This window comes from Patella vulgata, chromosome 2, assembly GCF_932274485.2.
Source record: "Patella vulgata chromosome 2, xgPatVulg1.2, whole genome shotgun sequence".
NCBI classification, from domain to species: domain Eukaryota; kingdom Metazoa; phylum Mollusca; class Gastropoda; family Patellidae; genus Patella; species Patella vulgata.
The window spans coordinates 29,366,069-29,386,019 of record NC_065880.2 but is presented as its reverse complement, the minus strand read 5'-3'; the positions used below and the strand labels follow the sequence as shown (position 1 = coordinate 29,386,019).

At 39.3% G+C, this 19,951-nt stretch overlaps 2 protein-coding genes across 2 annotated transcripts; both read right to left on the bottom strand.

Moving 5' to 3' along the window:
* Window positions 1–3,703: 3,703 nt before the first annotated feature.
* LOC126809610 (betaine--homocysteine S-methyltransferase 1) lies at window positions 3,704–7,528 on the bottom strand. Its single transcript, XM_050534265.2, has 6 exons — window positions 7,325–7,528; window positions 6,709–6,903; window positions 6,060–6,171; window positions 5,425–5,603; window positions 4,670–4,751; window positions 3,704–3,990 (listed from the first exon to the last, which is right to left on the bottom strand). Exons 1-6 carry the CDS (start codon window positions 7,526–7,528, stop codon window positions 3,704–3,706), a joined length of 1,059 nt encoding a protein of 352 aa, XP_050390222.2.
* A 7,115-nt stretch (window positions 7,529–14,643) lies between these two features.
* Window positions 14,644–19,058, bottom strand: LOC126812388 (betaine--homocysteine S-methyltransferase 1). The gene is made up of 6 exons (XM_050538765.2): window positions 18,846–19,058; window positions 18,208–18,402; window positions 17,725–17,836; window positions 17,216–17,394; window positions 16,668–16,749; window positions 14,644–14,943 (listed from the first exon to the last, which is right to left on the bottom strand). The coding sequence occupies exons 1-6, from the start codon at window positions 19,056–19,058 to the stop codon at window positions 14,645–14,647; spliced, it is 1,080 nt and encodes a 359-aa protein (XP_050394722.2). The 3' UTR covers window position 14,644.
* Window positions 19,059–19,951: the final 893 nt, after the last annotated feature.

Genomic DNA, 19,951 nt, shown 5'->3' with positions numbered 1-19,951 from the left:
AATAATCGACTCCGTCATAGTTGTAGATAATCAGAACAATAAGAGGACATCGGGGTCTGATTTACCTACTTGTGGGCACTAGGCCAAACTCATCAGTGGGCCCACAAATTTAACCCTCCAGTTGCCGACCACTGTTGGCCTATATTATTGTACAGGGACAACATACTCCGGGTCATATGCCTTTTGTTCATGGGAGCTTATGTTTTTGAATTATATAATGAAAAACCCGTAGTTCATTTTAAACAAGGTTATACACTGATACGCTGCGCGACAAATTAGTTTTACCTGGCCCCCAGATACCCATGGGCCCCAGGCAAATGGTCTACAATGCCCATAAGGAAATCTGACCCCTAGTAATCTCCACAACAGGCGGGTGCGGATAAATAGGGTTTAACGACCACCCGACACAAACTAGCAGCAGTAGCAGGCGTCTTCACCAGTGGGAAGAAACCGGAGGAACCGAAGCCTACTCCTTGTCACGTACAAGCGGGGAATCTAAACTTGACTCAATGACAGACCTTATGACCTCAAGCGCACGCGTTAAACAATTCGGCCACCCAACCCCCTCTACAATAGGGACTTTAACGTCTTGCATGTCACCATTTCATTTTCACATATTGTTGCAGGTGGATAAATGGCCCAAAGGTATTTACCCTCTGTCCGTCACCTGATCCACCCGTCCGTTATCTGTACGTGATCAACTTCTGATTAGCCAGATGGATGTCAACAAACTTAGTTTGATATGGTGCCCCAGTGATACATAAAACAGTCGCCATTGTTAAAGTCGGTATTAAGATTCTTTCACACATGTTCGACTTCTCACTCATACTCCCCACAGTGTTTCGTTTGATTAGACCTAATCCGTGATTATTCGGGCTATTGCTTCAAGAATATGTTTCTAACTATGCATCAAAAAGATCCCCTGGCAGTTGGAATTTGATATAAGAGTAGGCGTATGCCCGTCTTCATTAGCTCAGAACAGTAAGGCGTTAACCCATATTTCATTTCATTCCATTTATTCTGACTATTTGCTTTTTATAAACCAAATTAGTATGTTGCTTGGGCGATGCTTTTAGACACAGTTGGACATTTTAGTCTTTATTCTTACAAATCCTTTATTGAATAACAACACGCATTTTTCGCATTTTTTAGATTTCTATCTGGCAAAGGTTCTTTTACATGCACGTCAATGTTGTCATCGGTATCTTGTCCCAGATACACTTTTATTGGAAGCCCTGACTTTAAAAATCACGACGGACCTTCTCGGCCCATGCCGAACCCGGTACAAATGACAAACACCTGTTAAAATGGAAGAGGCAATGGTGTTCAGCAGTATATAATGTATATAATACGGTATGTGTTACCAAATGGAAATATCTGATTTGTAAATACAATTATTTTCATAAGGCCAATGATGCATATCCCCCGTAGTTTAATCCTATTCTGTTCAATTTAAACGTTTCTGGCAACACTATGAAATTATAACTGACGGGTTCTAGGGTAGCGTTGACTGGTAAAGTTAATTTGGGCATCACTGTGTTTGTTTAGGGTTAATTACGTTCTGTATTTAGAAATAGTTAAAAGATCTAGAATAGTTCTAATCTTGTTATGATATAATGTTGTTGATATAGATTATAAAAGCTGTCTGTGAACAATACCAAAATACACAGCTATATTTTTTTAAAGAATCCATGTCACTTGATTTGGATGAAAAATAATGTTATCAGTGTTTATTTGCTAGCTTAAAAGGGTGCATGCGTACCTTCCATATCTGAGGTTCACAGAGCTGGAGACAATGATAACATAGATCTGATTCATTGGGGGGGGGGGGGGAGCAAGAGTCTGTTAGTATGGTAGAATCGGGGGCCAATGTTCTCGTGTAGTTTTGGGGGCCCTTTTTTTTAATTTGGGTACCCTTTTTAGTCTTGAATTAATGTCGTTTTTGTGGAATCTCTTCGATTACCATACTAAATCTGTGCATAAGCTAGGAACATCAGGATATACTCTAGAAAACACCATTTACAATCATTTTGTTTAAAAATTTGTCGCAATATAGTAGATACCCCCACCTTATGGGGACAGACTTAGTCGGCGCCTGATCTAATATGGTGTTCAATAGTCAACAAGGAAAGCCAAAACGAAAACGGAATTTCTCTTAATATTTCGAATGGAAAATTTAATGAGATTGTCCCATCACCTATCAACATATCACCTAGATTATCACATCTTTTATCTTGAATTAAATCAACTAGTTTTAGCTCCTTTAAATTTGATTTGTATTTCATCGTAGGTGTAAATGGAACAAGACCTTGCTTCACCGACTTCGCCAATCGCATAGTCTGGAAACAATCCTCTTTTATCCCAAAATAACTAGAGATCACACTCGTCTGGAACAGTATTTTTTGTGTACAGACTAAGGAAAGCGTGGGAGACACGCAACAACCATGATAAAACAGTGGGTTAAGATACTACGGTTGTACCCACGCTGTGTCCTGATAAAGGAACGGAACGGCATTTAACAATGGTGTATGCAGCTCTGGACAAAGCCCCACCGGGAAAAGTTTGTGACCACGCCCCCAATACACTCCCTTTTTTCACCAAGTGGATTGCGTTTTTGTGAGCTTCTCGAAAACCACCATACAGCCGTATGGTTTTTAACGTCGCTTCATCATAAATATATTCCATTGTTTTGAGAAAAACATATGGTTATTTTGTACACTACTAGTGGCGTGGTTTCGAATCCCTGCTTGTACGTGACAAGGAGTAGTTTTGCCTGTCCAACTTCTTGGGTTTTTTCCGGTTTCCTTCCATTGCTAAAGACCCCTACGCGCCAGCGAATTATTGAAATAAAATTGAACCATATGTTAGTCCCGAAATGGCCTAGTTTGTGTCAAGTTGGCGTTAAACTCCATTTCTCTCTCTCTCTGGTTGTTGAGTGGTCGAATAGATTATAAGGTCTGTCATTACAGTGTCATTGAGTCAAGTGGCATGGTTTTGAATCCCCGCTTGAGCGAGACAAGGAGTGAGATGGCCTGTCCAAACTCGTGTGTTTTCTCCGGGTACCCCGGTTTCCTCACACAGCTAAAGACCTTTACGCGGAATGTATTAATGAAATGAAATAAAAACCTTAATGACCTAGTTTGTGCCGAAAAAACGTACCCCCCATCTCTCTCTCTCTCTCTCTCTCTCTCTCTCTCTCTCTGGTCTGAATCAATATAATTAACATTACATCATACTTTATTTCTTTTTCGATTTAATCGAATTAGTTTAATTAATCGAAAAAATATTGAAATTAATCCTTTTATAATGTGATTCCGTTACCATCGATTCCCAATATATTATACAGACATTTCTATTTAAGATGGGACGAAAAGAACCCGAGACAGTCCGAATTCGGAATAAGAGTAGGTCGTAGCGCCGCTGTCTGTGCAAAACTTCCCTCATAGCACACGCATAGCGTATGGCCGTCTTCATTAGCCCAGTCGGTGCAGAAAAATAGGACGTTAAACTCCATTTCATTTCCAATGTATATCTTAATATACTCAATATAAGTGTGACTTGGTGGTATTTTATCCTAGATGAATATAGTGTAGTGGATTTCCTATGATATTTTTATTCAATAGTTATACACTTATATTCATAATATACCTTTATATCTTTATTTTATATAAACATTGATGGAAATAGAAGTAATATCTAGAATTTATTCCGCGTTATTCTGGCTGACCGTTTCCAGTAAACCCTTTTGGTTATATAAACTGAAGTTAGACTTATTCCCAAAGACATAATGCTGTGACATATCTGGAGAAAACTTGCTGGAAGGTGGCTTTCGCCCGTACACCTCTGCTACAATACGTTGGAAATGGGATGAGTTGCCACAGCATAGCCCAACATACTGAATACCGATCTCTTTAGCTTCTTTAGCAAATTCTTCTATCTGGGTTCTACTACATAACTGTGCTGGTAGATCAATGGGAAACGATCGTTTACCTGCAATACGAAAATAAACAATATCTGAGAAGATTAGAAATGGAAGTATCATTTTCAAGAGAACCTTTTGAAGTACCTTTAAAGACCGCCGCAAAGTTTCAACATAGATCTCGAACATCCCACCCATCTGCCCATATGCGCCGATGGAGTAAGGGAATGTTGACATATTTCTGTTCAAGATTCAATATTTAATTTATCATGTTCTAAACGCGGTGTCGTTCAACCTACCCACCCAGGTCCGTGGATTATTCGCTTGGGCGCAAGTGTTGAAATTTTACGACGGCCCTTAAGATACATTTTATTGGCAAAATCCCTTCTTAGAGCAAACCATATTATCCATAAAATGTATCTTATATCGTTTAATATTTGTAGGTTATGAGAGCATCTTCAGTAAGCGAAAGATACCAGAAGACACGGGGAAAACCCAGGTGCTTAGGTGGGTGAACTTACTTCTTACACGCCTGTGTCCGTATTGGCTCGCGGTAGGCAATGGGCGGTAGGTAATGGGTAGTGTTTATGCTCATGGTAGGTAATGGGTAGTACCTATTGGATCGCGGTAGATAATGGGTGGTGCCTATATATGTGCACGTATTGGATCGCGGTAGGTAGTGTCTATATTGTGTCATTTGTGTGTCCGTAGTGGCTCGCGTGTCTATGTGTCCGTCTTGGATCGTGGTACCTGTTTCGGGATCTTTAAGTGACTGCATCGTAGCGTTCTCTGTAGTAGTTCGATAAGGGACGGGCAAAGCAGCTATTGGGCACTGAAATTAAATTAAATTAAATGGAAATACTCCAAATAGATTATATAATGATTTAGCATTCACCATAAAATATATAAAAGAAAAACACCTAGGTGATGCTAATTTTTTTGCTGATCTGTTTAATGAACATCCTTTTGGACTCCAAAAGAGCGTCGAATCTAAGTTGAGTGGCGTATCTACGCTATGGCCGGGGGGGGGGGGGGGGCACGTGCCGTGGGCGCCACCTAAAAGGGGTCGTTCTGACATTAAATCTCCATGGGTCAAAGCAGACTCTATGATCTTGCTCTGCTGGGTGTAGAAAGAGGTGCAACTGAACAAACTGATTATGACTACATCATAGACAAATTTATTTCATAAAGAAAGGAAGGTGCAATTGTCGTTTTCATGTAGTGCCACAATTTGCTGGTTAAACGATTAACGAAATTGACTTGTATTTTGGGCAGACTTTATGGTAAAGTTGTCTAAAAAAATTATGGATGTCTGATGTTTAGACAGGGGCACAATTTCAGTGCTTGCCATATGCGCTATTTTCTACAGATAAGCTACTGTCTTAGTAACCTTCAATTAAAAAAGTAATGACCATAATTTAAACCGGGTCAAACAGGCATTTAAAATCACGAACATCTAAATGGAAATGGATACAATGTCGATGAACTATAACAAGAAGAACTACCTTGCAAGCCTTTCTTATTTCACGCAATAGTGGTAACATCGTTGTCGGACCACGATGACAATTTAACCCAACTACATCCGCTCCAGCTAATTCCAGCTTCCGACAAGCCTCAGCATATGGTAGACCATCATGGGTTGTGTTTGTTGTCTGTGGAGCTAACATTACCACTGATGGTAGACCTGAATCATGAAAATATTCACCCAGTGATGGTCTGTATATTGAAAGATTAGTTCATATCTAAAATCACGAGTTTATGGTGCACACAAGGGGTATACAATAACTTTTAAAAAGCAAGGACTAGTACAACCCCCTGCAGTTATGTGGAAGAGGTAACGAATAAGCATGAACACTTGGAAGATGCTGTTGCGTTAATTCAAAAAGGCATTCGTAAACGAGGTGCAAAAAGCAATTATCCATAGGCGTATCTCTCATACGGCTGTCGTTAAATTCAAGAGGGCACGAGTACCAGAGCCACTGATAAATAATGATAAATAATGTTGTTATGGCCTCCTTGGGTGGGTGTTGTCGGTAAATGACCTTGCACAAATCATACCAAAAATTTGACTTCAGCTACATTATATCTCGATAATACTTCCAGTCAAATCAGTTCGTTAACATGTATTTTATATACTTACCATTACCGTATTGTTTAATACATTGTAAAGCTAGATCGGCTTCACTGTAATCACTAAATGTTTCCGCTACAATAAAATCAGCACCATACTGGACAGCCCACTCTATCTGTTCCTATAGCACATGATAAAATCTCAATAAATAACAGAACCGTTGTTCCATTCCTATATTTTAGTACATGCTACCACACATTGTTTACACGTTTGACAGGTCTAATAATAAACATCATTAGAATTATAATCCCATTCCTATATATGTCCCCTCCACCATTAACTTTAGTCGTCCACGATCTTCCCTTTGAGTACAACCAATTTAAGACTAAATAACATTATCACTCTCTATGCCAAGTGTCGTTCAACCGACCCAGATGAACGCAGACAAATGAAATGAAATGGAGGTTTAACGTCCTACTGGTCAGCTCTGACTGGGCTAATGAAGACGGGCATACAACTTTCATTGTGCTATGAGGGAAATTTTGCCCGGACATCGGCGCTACGGCCTACTCTTATATTGAATTCTAAATGCCAAGGGATCTTTTACGTGCACCCTAAAGTGTATACGGGACATCGGTTTTTCGTCCCATCCGTCTTACTCACTTAGTCACCTAGGCTCTCAGACATACACAAACCCTTTAATCAACATATTATATACCTTGAATATGGCCTTGGTTTTTCCTTGAGCATCGGGATTTCCAGCTTCATATATAGTTGTATTGCAAATATTTCCCGCCATTAAAGTCCCTGTCCTGTCTGCTACATCACGCGCAATTTTTAAAGCATCAACATTGAGTTGTTCCAACAGATGTTCTTTACCAATTAACCTCATCTTTTCACGGTGGCCATAATACTGAAAGATCAAACAATATTAAACCATAAAATTTAATTATTGTTTAAAAGTAGAAAGTAATTATATAATGATTCCATTCAAATGTAATACACGTGTCAGTTAACACGCCATGCCAATTAAGATGAGATGAGTCTAGTAAGGCAAACTATAGCTTAGGCTTTGAATATCTTGGGTATTGCAAACCCACTGCTCCACCTAGATTTAAGAAAAGTTAACTATAGTTCACATTTGAGTTTTCTATTATTTATTGTAGTTCACCTAAAGGATTAAAGTCTATATTGAGTTATCGTCCTTGGTTTGGGCTAGACCACACATCGAATTTGTTTTCTGGGTTTCAGTATGTTTAAAGTACAAGCGACAAATTTACGGGACACAAACCATATTGGTATAATATGATATATATTAGACGAACAGTGTTTACCGTAAAAGCCAACACCACATCACTTCCGGCATGAACAAATTCTTCATGAAGATTGCGAACTAGATGTGGATGATCTATAACAACTTCAGGTACAAACGAACCAGCTTTAAGATAACCTCTTCTCTCAAATTCAAACAGATAACCTTCCGCCACTATCAAACTACCGCCATTATTTAGACTCTCTAAAAGGCCTGAGAAAAACATAATCAAGATATTAATAGGGTTAAAATTCGCGAATGTTCCCCTGGAATTCCAGCTTGTTCCCCTAAACAGTTTTGCAGGAAAGCATTTAATCGGGAGGGAGGGGCAATGGAGGTCTCTGGTACACAGCATGGTTAGTGCACAAAATTTGAAAAGTAGGAAGTTAAACTTGACAGTGGGTGAGGTCAGAACAAAAAGTTAGTGCTGGTGTTAGAGTTCGTGTGAGTAAAAGAGTTATCCTGAGCCCTTTAATTTGATATTCAGGTTAGAAAAGGTTCCATTTTGGAAAATATATTAAATTTTAAAATTGAAAATCATGGTCAATTTCAATATCTAGTTTGTTCTATCTACCTTTAAGTACAAGTAGATAATTCACTGTATTGACCTCATCCAAATTTGTAACATTCTCTTGGCTTTTTTTACTCAAGTGAAGTTAATCACACACAAGTGTAACTATGATACTGTATATACCGTAGAGGTTATTTAAGTTCTCTAAATAATTTTCTGTCAGCTAGTACAAGTGACAATGAGAACCGAGCTAATGAGATATGCCATGTATATTAAAATCGGGCAATGACATCATAGTCTGGTAATCCAAATATGGTAATCCCATGCTTTAGAAATGTGAATACCAGTCCTCCTGCTGTCCATATTAGTACATTGTATTAAATCTGGGGTAGCTTCTGGGCAGCTGACCAATCAGATAAAGGAAGTCCCTGGTCAAATTCCCGGGGCTCAGTCCATGACTCATGCACGTATCCTCTTTATAAGAACGAGCGGGATTTAAGTTTCTTTAGGCATCATTTAGTATTCCCAGAAGGACGTTCCCATAGCCTCCTTGGCTGAGAGGCTGGGAAACAAACACCATTAAGAGTTCCTAGTAAAGACATCATTCATTTCAGACACCATTCAGACATGGTAGAGCGGTCCTCGGCTTAGAGGTTGGGATACCGACATCATGCGGGGTTCTTTGAAGAAATAGAGACAACATGCAGTGTTCCTAGTGGGACATACCTTTAGGGACCGAGGGAGATTACCATGTAGACTTAGAAGTAGCAAAACACAAGCTAGGGGATAAGGAACTAAAAGTTACTTAATAGCTTATATATAATGTCATAGCCGTGTGTGTAGTTCCCTGTATATAACCGTTGTATTATGTATTATTAAAAACATAGTATACAAACAAAGTGTTCCAGAGTCAATTGATCCTTGAAACTTTTTACACAACGAGGACGTCAAAGTTAATTCATAATTGATCGTTGTGTCACGTAACTCTAGTGTTTCCCTAATCTCAGCTCATGGAAGTTTTCCTATTTGTTTTAAGATGGGCTCCAATAGGACAGTACCTCTATCACCCTGGGTGATGTAAAAGTAAGATGTAAAGTTTTTGATAATTTTCATAAAATGTTGTTATTTTCCCCCCTAATATCATTTTTCCATATTAAAAGCCCTTGGGTATTGCAAACTCACTGTTCCACCAGGCTTTAAGTATTAAAGGGCGTCGTACAAGGTATACTTTCTATTTTCTTACACTAGTTTACATTTGAGTTTTGTATTATTGTAGTTCACTAGGTCTGCCCCGAGTCTGAAATTTGGGGTATAGGGGTAGCTCGGACCGGGGAGTAACATAGACCAGGTGGCGTTAGTCTACCACTTCCGGTTTCGGAGTTATGAACCCCGAGCGAAGTCTGTCTGTTCGGGGTTGGCGGCTACAATAGGTCTGCCCCGAGTCTGAAATTTGGGGTATAGGGGTAGCTCGGACCGGGGAGTAACATAGGCCAGGTGGCATTAGTCTACCACTTCCAGTTTCGGAGTTATGACCCCCGAGCGAAGCCGGTCTGTTCGGGGTTGGCGGCTACACTAGGTCTGCCCCGAGTCTGAAATTTGGGGTATAGGGGTAGCTCGGACCGAGGAGTAACATAGGCCAGGTGGCGTTAGTCTACCACTTCAGGTTTCGGAGTTATGACCCCCGAGCGAAGCCGGGTATCCTGCTAGTATTCTAATAAACGTAAAGCCGCTGATCGTCATTCGAGGGATTTTTAATCCCCCTGAAAACTACAATATTGTGGAATGGGTCTCATAAAAGGAATATCAGTTAAACAATTTTTAATTTCGTTCAGTACGGGTAATGGTCAAAACAAAGCAAAGCCATCTGTAACAATCACGGCTTTATATTTCTCATTGATTGAATATAGTATTCCGATTAACCAATTTCGTTTCCATACAAGCTTACCGGTTTAAAGTCTCGTTGCGTCATTTTAGCGCAACATGAATCCCTTGCAAAATACAATATTGTGAAAGATGAATCTCTAATTGGAATATCCATCAAAAATGGTGCAATTCCCTTCAGCATTTACAAATATAATATGTTGAATTGAAATTTTATCGATCTGTGCTGCAACGATATGTTTTAAGCCCACCGCCATTTTCTTGTATGCGAACAGATTTGATAGGTCTGTTTTAAATCTTATTGAATCCAACTTTCATTGTTTCCACAAACGCTTACCTGGTGTTGTCATGGTTCGTAGTTGTATAGTAATAAAGTGGATATACAACTATTTAGACCATTGCCACCGGGTTATCTTGCGAGATTTGCTGATGGTCATTGATCACTGACCTGACCTATACCATTAACATCACAGATGATACAATAACGTGGATCAAGCCAAACAAAAAATATCCGAGTTTACTGTTACCCGACCGATTATTTTTTCTTATCCGAAATAGCCAATCTTAAACTTTTTTTCTCATTTCCAAGGCCCTATAACTCGGTTTGGGCCTGGATTTCTGTAAAAAAAAGTCCAGCGCTGAAATTTCGGTATTATGTTCAATAACTTTACTGTGTAATTTCTAGAAATGCTAGGCAAAAATTAATACAAACATCAAGAACGGAAAGTAATAAAAAAATTAACAATATTTTCTGACCGTTCTATCCTATTTTGGGGGCGCCAAGTAACCGTAAACAAAGGTATATTTTTCCTTGGCCTCACATATTGCAGATTTTACGTCACACGTTTGCACTTTGTTTATTGAGATAAAAGTACTAATCTAATGACGTACGTATCAAAACTGATAGCCTGGAGGCTCAGTGCGGAGGGGTGTCCATCAAATGGGCATAAAACCAGACCCAACATTTCTATAGCAAAATTTTGCGTAGAATACGATGCCGAGTGGTAATCAGTCCGCCGCTGGGGCGTTTTCGAGATATTCGGGGTCAAAAGTCAGATGAGTTCAATAGCACTGAAAATGAATGCGCGGCCATTCTTTTATCATGAAAATAAGCTGAAAATGATCAAAAATAATCACCCTTTTAATAAAAATGTAAACTTGCTGAATTCAGCCTTGTTTTTTGTGACCCGGGGGTCAAAAGGTGAAAAGTTTCCGTTTTAGCACTAGAGAGATTTAAAGCAATAAATGTCAGCGTAAAATATAAAAGAGAGGGAGAGAAATGGGGTTTAACGTCCACTCGACACAAACTAGGTCATTTCGGGACTATAAAATATAAAAACTAAAGCGAAACCTGTTATTAATAGGAACATTTAAAATGTATCTTTAGGTGGTCTTAGCACCGAACTTTTACTTTGGAATGTGGGAAAAGATCTTGCATAACAGAACTAAAACACTTCGAAACCTATTTCAAAAATACATAAAAATGGTCAAATCAAAATCTCTCCCAATTAGTTTTACAGGGAATGCTATACATAATGATACTAGTTGTCTGAAAAAAACAATTGAATAGTTTCATGGATTGATCCCAGTCTGCAGGCCGCGTCACAAAGCCTGCCAAACCTTTCCCCGGTAACATTTACCAATACGACATTATATCCCGTAAGCTATTATGTACAATGCATCCGTGGGTTTTACCTGTGTCCATGTCAGATACATGTTTTCAGGTCACAGGTTAACGTCGGTTTTCCCAGATTGGGAATTCCGGAAATCCACGCGGCCTGCAGGCTGGAGTTCAACATGAAACTATTCAATTGTTTTTAGGACAACTAGAATTGTTATGAAACTAAATCGTGGCGATTTCGATTTGACAGTTTTTACGTATTTTTGAAACAGGTTTCGGAGTGTGTTGGTTCTGTGATGCAAGATTTTTTTCGACGCTCCAAAGTAAATATACGGTGCTAAGACCACCTAAAGATCAGTTTTAAATGTTCCTACTGTAAATTAGAACAGGTTTCGCTTTAGTTTTTATATTTTACGCTGTACTTTATTGCTTTAAATCTTCCTAGTGCAAAAACGGAAAAATCACCTTTTGACCATCGGGATCAATAAGACTAAAGGTGAATTTAACAAGTTTACATTTTTATTGAAAGAGTGATTACTTTCGATCATTTTCAGCATATTTTCATGATACAAGAATGGCTGCGCATTCACTTTCAGTGCAAATGACCTCATTTGACCTTTGACTCCGAATATCTCGAAAACGTCCCAATGGCGGACTGATTAACACTCGGCATCGTATTCTACACAATTTTACTACAGAAAAATTGGGTCTGGTTTTGTGCCCATTTGATGGACACCCCCGCGCACTGAGCCTCTGGTTTATGACGTGCGTGTATGGAATGTAATACCAATATGAGTTAATAGCACTGGGGAGTGGAATGGGGTATAACCATTTTGTGCACAGAGATCCATACTTCGTGCGGGTTGGATGGCCGAATGGTTAGGCGTGCGCGCTGTATCATAAGGTCTGTCATTGAGTCAACTGGCGTAGTATCGATTCCCCGATTTTATGTGACAAGGAGTAGTTCGATTGTCCAACCTCATGTTTTTTCTACCGGTCCTACGTTTTCCTAACTCCCACTGCTATTGAAGAGCAGTATTTTCATATTGCAGCTATATATTATAGGGACGGATAGGAACCGCCAGCTGACATCGTCCGATCAGAAACAGTTCGTAAAGGTACTAGCCGGAAAGCAGTTTTATTAAAGTTGACATAAGTTCATGTAATATTATGATTGTTATTGATTTTAGTATTAAATTTTTGTGAACCTTAGGGACAGTGGCTATCAAAAAACAGTCCTTTTTATTCACGATCGACGTTTAAGCCCACCAGTAGCTTGGTGTAATTTCGTCCATCTGATTTCATTACCCCGTAAAGTCTGCTGATCACAATTCTGTATTTCCAAAAGACAATTATTTCTAAATACATTTTTAATAATTAATGTTCTAAAAATAGATTTTACTCGCATAAAATAATAAATCGGCTATGCAAAATAAACAATTTCGAATTCTTGGAGGAGATATCCGCCGAGCTGGTTTCCCACAACATCATGTGGAATTCAGTTTTGCACAGATTGGGATTTCGGTTCCAAGACCACATAAATAAAAAGAGAGAGAGAATGGGGTTAAACGTCCACTCCGCACAAACTAGGTCATTTCGGGACTAACAACTAACATTATGGTTCAATTTTATTTTAATAATTCGCTTATGCGTAGGGGTCTTTAGCAGTGAGAGAAAACCGGAGGACCCGGAGAAAACCCACGAGGTTGTACAAGCGACCTACTCCTTGCCAAGAGAGCAATCTAAACCACGCCACTTGACTCAATGACAGACCTTATGATCAAACGCGCACACATTAACCATTCGCCGCCCCCCCCCCCCCCATACACACACACGCATATAAATAAGGCTATATTTCTTGTTGCTGAGACACGGGACGGCATAGCAAGCAGGAAACGTCTAGTCGTTAGGATGGGACGAAAAACCGAGGTCACGTGTACACATTGGCGTGCACGTAAAAGATCCCTTGACAGTTGGAATTCAACATAAGAGTAGGCCGTAGTGCCGATGTCCGGGCAAAATTTCCCTCATAGCACACTGTATGGCGTATGCCTGTCTTCATTAGCCCAGTTCGGAGCAGAACAGTAGAACGTTAAACCCCATTTCATTTCATTTCATTTCTAAATTCCATAAATTTTCTGAGGAAGATCTTCCCCACATATCGCTCGACGGAGCTGCTAGCTGTTATCCGGAATCTAAACCGGATTTATGGGGGGGGGGGGGCAGTTTTCTCTCACCTCTCCCCCAAAACCTGGAATTCACATAGTCGCAGAGTGGAATTTCTGTTCAAAAGCCACACAAATGTGGTTATATTGGACTAATGTCTTATTGCTTTACTCAGTGACCGGTATTGCAGGAAAACGTTTTGCGGCTGTTTTATTTTCACAATATCCTCGGAGAGGGCCCGCCCATACTCATTCAATGCAACGACGGAAATTTTTTCGGGCATTCCCATTCCTGCCCCCACCCTCCTGTGAAGTTCGGCACTTTTGCATGGGAAAGGGTGGAGATTTTTTTTCAAGCAAGTAGTAGAAATTATAAAATAGTCGCAACAGAATTCCATAGTAGACGAAATAAACAAATTGTTGTGTCACGAATAGAAGCTCAAAATGCACCTTAATTTAAGGGGGTAGATTCGTCGTTCGTCGCTCCTTCCGTACCCTGTGCTAGACTGGTTACTACAAAACGACTGGTACATTTGCCTGCGATATCACCCGTGGAAGCGATTGGAATTCCACGCTTAAAGCAGGGACGAGGTGGGGCTAAATAACAGATGCCAAACAACAAAACAGCGTCGCTCTTGGCAAACCATCAAAACCGGCGCCGCTCTTGGCGAACTATCAAAACCGGTGAATCTCGAGCGAGCCACCAAAACCAACTATCAAAACACGAGCGAGCCACCAAAACCGGTGTCGTTCTTATACGATTACCGAACTACGTCCACAAACGAAGACGGCGGCATATATTCCATTGACTCTATCTTATTCGCACCTGTCAGCACGTTTCATTTTTCACTGCCTGGACAAAAAATCTGCCGGTGCAGATAGAACCAAACCTCAACCCCAAGTTTGACTAATTTTATGGCCGAAAATGTTAGTACCAGGCCACCTCGTCCCTTGGTAAAACTTGGTAGGTAGAACAATGCGTCTCGCAGCCTGTGGTTCACGGTCTCTTCCCAAGGCGCAATTTCTGTTATGACCCAGTGTATGTGCCTCTTATCACTCCAGAATTTGCCGTTATATCATAACAATGGCATTATAAATAAACAAAAGAACATGTTCCTCATTTAACCATCAATTTAATTAATCTAGTCTTTAAAGCATTCTAAACTAATTACTTTCGTCGTGTTTTGTTTTTGAGGTGAATCTTTTCTTATAACCCTGTGTATAATGCTTTGAGAAATGAGCCTGGTTTCCATACATGAAGTGTAGAGACATATCTGTAGAATATTTACTAGCTGGAGGTTTTCTACCATAAACCTCAGCTACTTCTCTCATATAATGTGAAGCATTACCACAACATAATCCAACCACTTCAACGCCTATTTCTTTACATTGTTTAGCAAATTCTCTAATCTGATACCTGCTACACTGGAAGGCTGGTAAATTCTCAGGAAAAGCCATTTTATCTTTGAAAATAAAATATGAAACTAATTATGAAAATAAAATACGAGGTTGTGAATAAAATATACGAAACTAATTAAAAATTAAAAATACGAAACTAGTTATAAATAAATGAAATATAGGTCTATATCCCACAGATGTCGAATCCTTTTGATATTGGCATGTATCGGACCACAACTTTATGAATTATGGTCCCTGATTGTACGAAACTTGAAATGCATGTTTATAACCCACTAAATCTTGGTTCCTTTCGATATTCGTGAATATTGGATCGTAACTTCCTGAATTATGGCCCTTGATTGTACGAACAATCGCATTTTGAGCTTGTGGTCCCTATAGAGGTCACAATTTTTATCCGATTAAAAAAAACGTCTGAATATTTCACAGTTATACACTACTGATTGTCTGAGCTCGAATATCGTGAAAATCCGGCAAAAACTGACGGACATATCAAGGTTGGGGGCCCTCTAGAGGCCACGGTCAGTTTTATCCGATTTGGAAGAAACATTAAATATATGTTTTTATGATTAAGATCTTGGTTTCTGTGGATTCTCTAGAGGTCACATTATTTTTTCCGATTTTAAAGGACAATATTTGTGCCAGTCATTATCACATAATGTGATAGAACTGGTTAAACACGCTCCAAATATTATTTTATCACAGAGATCATTGCTTCGATAGATGCGTAATCAATGCTTCAACAATTGGAAGTGGCGAACGCAAAAGGAAAACACGAGTTATCCCTCTATATAACTGACTGAAGTGTCGAGTAATAACAGATACATGGGCGAATTTCTACTCACTAATCATTCCTTCGAATTGGTTTTAGCATGTTCTCTATCCATCTCTTGCAAATTGTGGGGCGTATCTTGCCGGGCAGCCGCTGGTTAAATTATAATTTCTAAACGTTTTTTTTTTATCATATAAATTAGTTTGTCGTTTTTGATATCCACTTTGAATTACTTACGCAGTGTCTTGTATAGGGTGTTTTTCTTTGTTCATTACAAATGGTCCGAAAAACAAATTGCGCAAGATCATAATGTAGTGGAGTGGGTGGTTGAATAGTCGTAAATGAAATGAAATGAAATGGGGTTTAAGATGCTACTGTTCTGCTCCTTCTGGGTTAATGAAGACGGGTATATTATTTATGACATACAGTGTGCTATGCTATGAGGGGGGGTTGGGGGCTGAATGGTTAGCGTGCGCGCGCTGTATCATAAAGTCTGTCATTGAGTCGACTGGCGTGGTTTCGAATCCCCGGTTGTACGTGACAAGGAGTAGGGTCGCCTGTCCAACCTCGTGGGTTTTCTCCGGGTACTCCGGTTTCCTCCCACTGCTAAAGACCCCTACGCGCAAGCGAATTATTGAAATAAAATTAAACTATATGTTAGTCCCGAAATGAACTAGTTTGTGTCGAGTGGACGTTAAACCCCATTTCTCTCTCTCTATCTCGCTCTCTCTCTCTCTCTCTCTCTCTCTCTCGCTATGCTACGGCCTACTCTTGTATCGAATTTTATTCGAATGAATGGACATTTTCTTTGCCAAACCCCGTGGCCTACACCAATGACAATGGAAATCCAGGGTGGAAAACACTGGGACCTCCTGGTTTCCAACGTTGTAATTACTTATTCTTCGTGGGTCCACAATTGAATCATATACTGTATAAGATAACGGGTAATAAACATGTACATGTAAATTTCGAATCAAATATCATTTTATTTTAACTTACTTGTATCTGGATCAACTAATGATTGCATTATTGGTTGTTCTGGTGTAGTTCTATATGGTACTGGTAGACATGCTATTGGTCCCTTTATAAATAGAAACATGCTTATTTAAAGTAAGACGAATACTACTTCGACAGAATACCCCTCTTTTGTGTAAACGACACTGATTTAATACAGTTTTCTTTAGTTATAAAATACAGGGCCCACTTGTTATTACACGGAAAGTTTATTACTGTAAATATTGCTTTTACGGTCCAAATGTATGCCTTGTTGATCTCGTCCATAGTTCCCCGCCAATTGAGGTCGTCTCAAACATGACACTACAAACGCGAGTTATAAATTAACTAGTCCACTCTTGCATTTATGTGGACTCCATTTTATAATATGTAACTCTGGTTTGTCCATAAACAAATCGATGAACCTGTATATATTCTCCTCTCATGGGCTGTAAGGTAATTGTTACAGCTTTGTAGACCCGTGTATTTTTTACAACTAGCTTTTAAAAGGGAGACCTGGATACGTAATGTGCATATATTTATTGATCTCCTACCTTACACATTTCTCTGACTTTTTTTATTAGAGGTATGATAGTACCAGGTCCACGGCTACAGTTTAGACCAACTACAGCTGCTCCTTTATCTTCTAACATTTTACAAGCCACGTCGATTGGTTTACCATCAAACGTTGTTTCTGTAGCTGGTGGTGTAAGGTTCACCAAAGCCGGAAGACCTGAATAGGGCAAGTAGAGATATTGAAAAGCGTTTTTAAAACTGTTTGCACGCCCCGTTCGCCCCATTTGCGTTCCAATTGTATAGTGTGGGAATGACACATTTCCTTTGCGCCTACTGGTGTCGGACTACCCGATACTGATATGAGGCTATGATACTCATTAGGTACGTCACGACTCGCCCCAGAATAGTCATTGTATTGGCGGCTTTAGTTAGAGTATTGAATTCGATGAAACTGTGTGTGTTGCACTTCTGCGTAAGGTAACCAAGGACATAAGTAAAATTATTAATTTCTAAGGGAATCTACCACTTCTTACAATCGAAATACTACCGTTTCCATATTTCTTGATACATTCCAACGCCAATTCAGCTTCCCCATAGTCAAGGAAAGTTTCAGCTATGATGAAATCAGCTCCATTACCTTCTGCCCATTGTATTTGTTCCTGAAAACAGAATTGATAGTAACATACGTTTTAAAACCATGTGCCGAGTACAGAGAAGGGTCTCGGGATTTGCAAGCCCAATACCCACGTGTCAGTAGGTATTGTCATTGGTGTAGGCCGCGGGGTTTCGCAATGAAAATGTCCATTCATTCGAATAAAATTCGATACAAGAGTAGGCCGTAGCGCCGCTGTGCGGGCACAATTTCCCTCATAGCATAGCACACTGTATGTCATAAATAATATACCCGTCTTCATTAACCCAGAAGGAGCATAACAGTAGCACGTTAAACCCCATTTCATTTCATTTCATTTACGACTATTCAAACCCCCACCCCACCGTCAATCGTCCCCTGCATCGAAATACACCTTACCTTAAACATGGCCTCGGTTTGTTCTGCAAGTTCTTGGTTATCTTTTTGGTATATAGTGGTGTTACAAATATTCCCTGCCATTAAGGTTCCTGTTCTATCTGCCACTCGTCGTGCGATTTTCAGCGCATCAATATTGAGTTTTTCTAGAAGGTGTTCTTTCCCGATCAGTCTCATCTTTTCACGGTGACCATAATACTAAAATATAAAAATTAATAAAAATGAAAATGTTTCTAAAGTTTGTATATGGTAATTTTAATTACGTAAAGGTATTTTGTATAATAATATGTATTTTGTATGCTGTCCTGATAGGACGTCTCTAGACAATAATTTGTGTTACAAATCATGATTTTTTGGATGGAAAGTTTGGATTTAGACGCCAAAGCTACTAGACAAATAACCACCATTAGTTATCAAAGATATTTGATTAGGAATAATAATGTTCGTCAAAATTGATATCAAGTGTTTAATCGGTTATGGTGGTCTTATTGCAGATTGGATGAATGTGGATTTATAATATAAGAGTCTAATTAAGTAAGACTTAAAATCTTTTGGTTTTCCAAATGTCGAGAATTTGACCGAATTCTCATTTGAATTATATACCACGTGGCTCGGGGAGAAACATACATTATCAAACGTACCGTAAATGCCTGGACTACGTCACTACCGGCATGGACAAATTCTTCGTGCAAATCTAGGACTCTCTCAGGAAATTCAAGAACTACTTCCGGTACGAAAGATCCAGCTTTGAGTAAACCTCTTCTCTCAAACTCAAAAAGATATCCTTCCGCTATTATCACATCTTCTCCTTCGGCTAACCGTTCTACTAAACCTAAAATATTTATATTAATCATTTCATTTTCCTCTTGTTAAAGGGTAATATTCTATACTTAATATGTAGGCCTGAGTGAAAGCACAATCCCTGCGAAGAAAACTCGCGGGAAGGAACACGTAAATGGATTATTTCTGGAAGCCATGGAGGCTTGTTGAGTATGATACTGGCCCAATAACTAGTAGGTCCCAGTTTCGACCCCGATAAATTTATTTGGGAATACCAGTGTGCGGAAACTGCCTCTCATAGCGCACTTCATGGTTTTTTTCCGGTAGCTAGATTGGCGCAGAGAAGTACGGCATATGCCCGGGACCAACTCCTCGAGTAGTACCGAGAATGTTTAGCTTGTACTGCTACAACGACGTAATTCTGCCTACAGAATTGGATGCCCGAGTCTGTCGCTGCCTCTGCCCCAACTGCGTTAAAACAAGATCATTTCATGGGGATGGGGTTCTTTGTCAAACATGACGTTTAAGTACAGCTTCATAATAACCCGTGTTATAACATACGGTTCACTTAGTTAAATAGTCACAGTATACCACTATGGCGATTACTATTCATGCGATCATGATACAAAAAAGCATCTTGTAATAAGAACTGTACCGTTTGTCGGGCGGTTTTTCCTCTAAGGGTTTTAGATGGCCATGTTTGAATCGAACACACATACTTACCTTTAGTGGGCATTTTGATATACTTATTAACAAATAGCTGCAGTTAATGTATTCTAAGTAAATATAAGTAAGAAGTCCTGAATCATTTATCTTTATACCAATTTGTTTTATCTTTATATTATATAGGGTACAATTATTTTGTTAAAGCTCCAGTACATGCAGGTTTTTTTTCTGAAAATTTGTTTATTTGCATAATAATACTTTATGGTACATACTAATTAGTCAATTAAGGCAAATCTCTAAA

Bases quoted from the DNA above. Each gene is read 5' to 3' on its own strand.
- LOC126809610 (XM_050534265.2), bottom strand. From the start codon at position 7,528: ATGTTTTTCTCAGGCCTTTTAGAGAGTCTAAATAATGGCGGTAGTTTG. The intron at 4,752-5,424 runs GTAGTTCTTCTT...ATTTAATTTCAG, and splicing joins AAATAAGAAAGGCTTGCAAG to TGCCCAATAGCTGCTTTGCC. The intron at 3,991-4,669 runs GTACCACGATCC...TTCGTATTGCAG, and splicing joins ACTTAAAGATCCCGAAACAG to GTAAACGATCGTTTCCCATT.
- LOC126812388 (XM_050538765.2), bottom strand. From the start codon at position 19,058: ATGATTAATATAAATATTTTAGGTTTAGTAGAACGGTTAGCCGAAGGA. The intron at 17,837-18,207 runs GTAAGGTGTATT...TTCTGTTTTCAG, and splicing joins AAACCGAGGCCATGTTTAAG to GAACAAATACAATGGGCAGA. The intron at 16,750-17,215 runs GTAGGAGATCAA...CTATTTATAAAG, and splicing joins AAGTCAGAGAAATGTGTAAG to GGACCAATAGCATGTCTACC.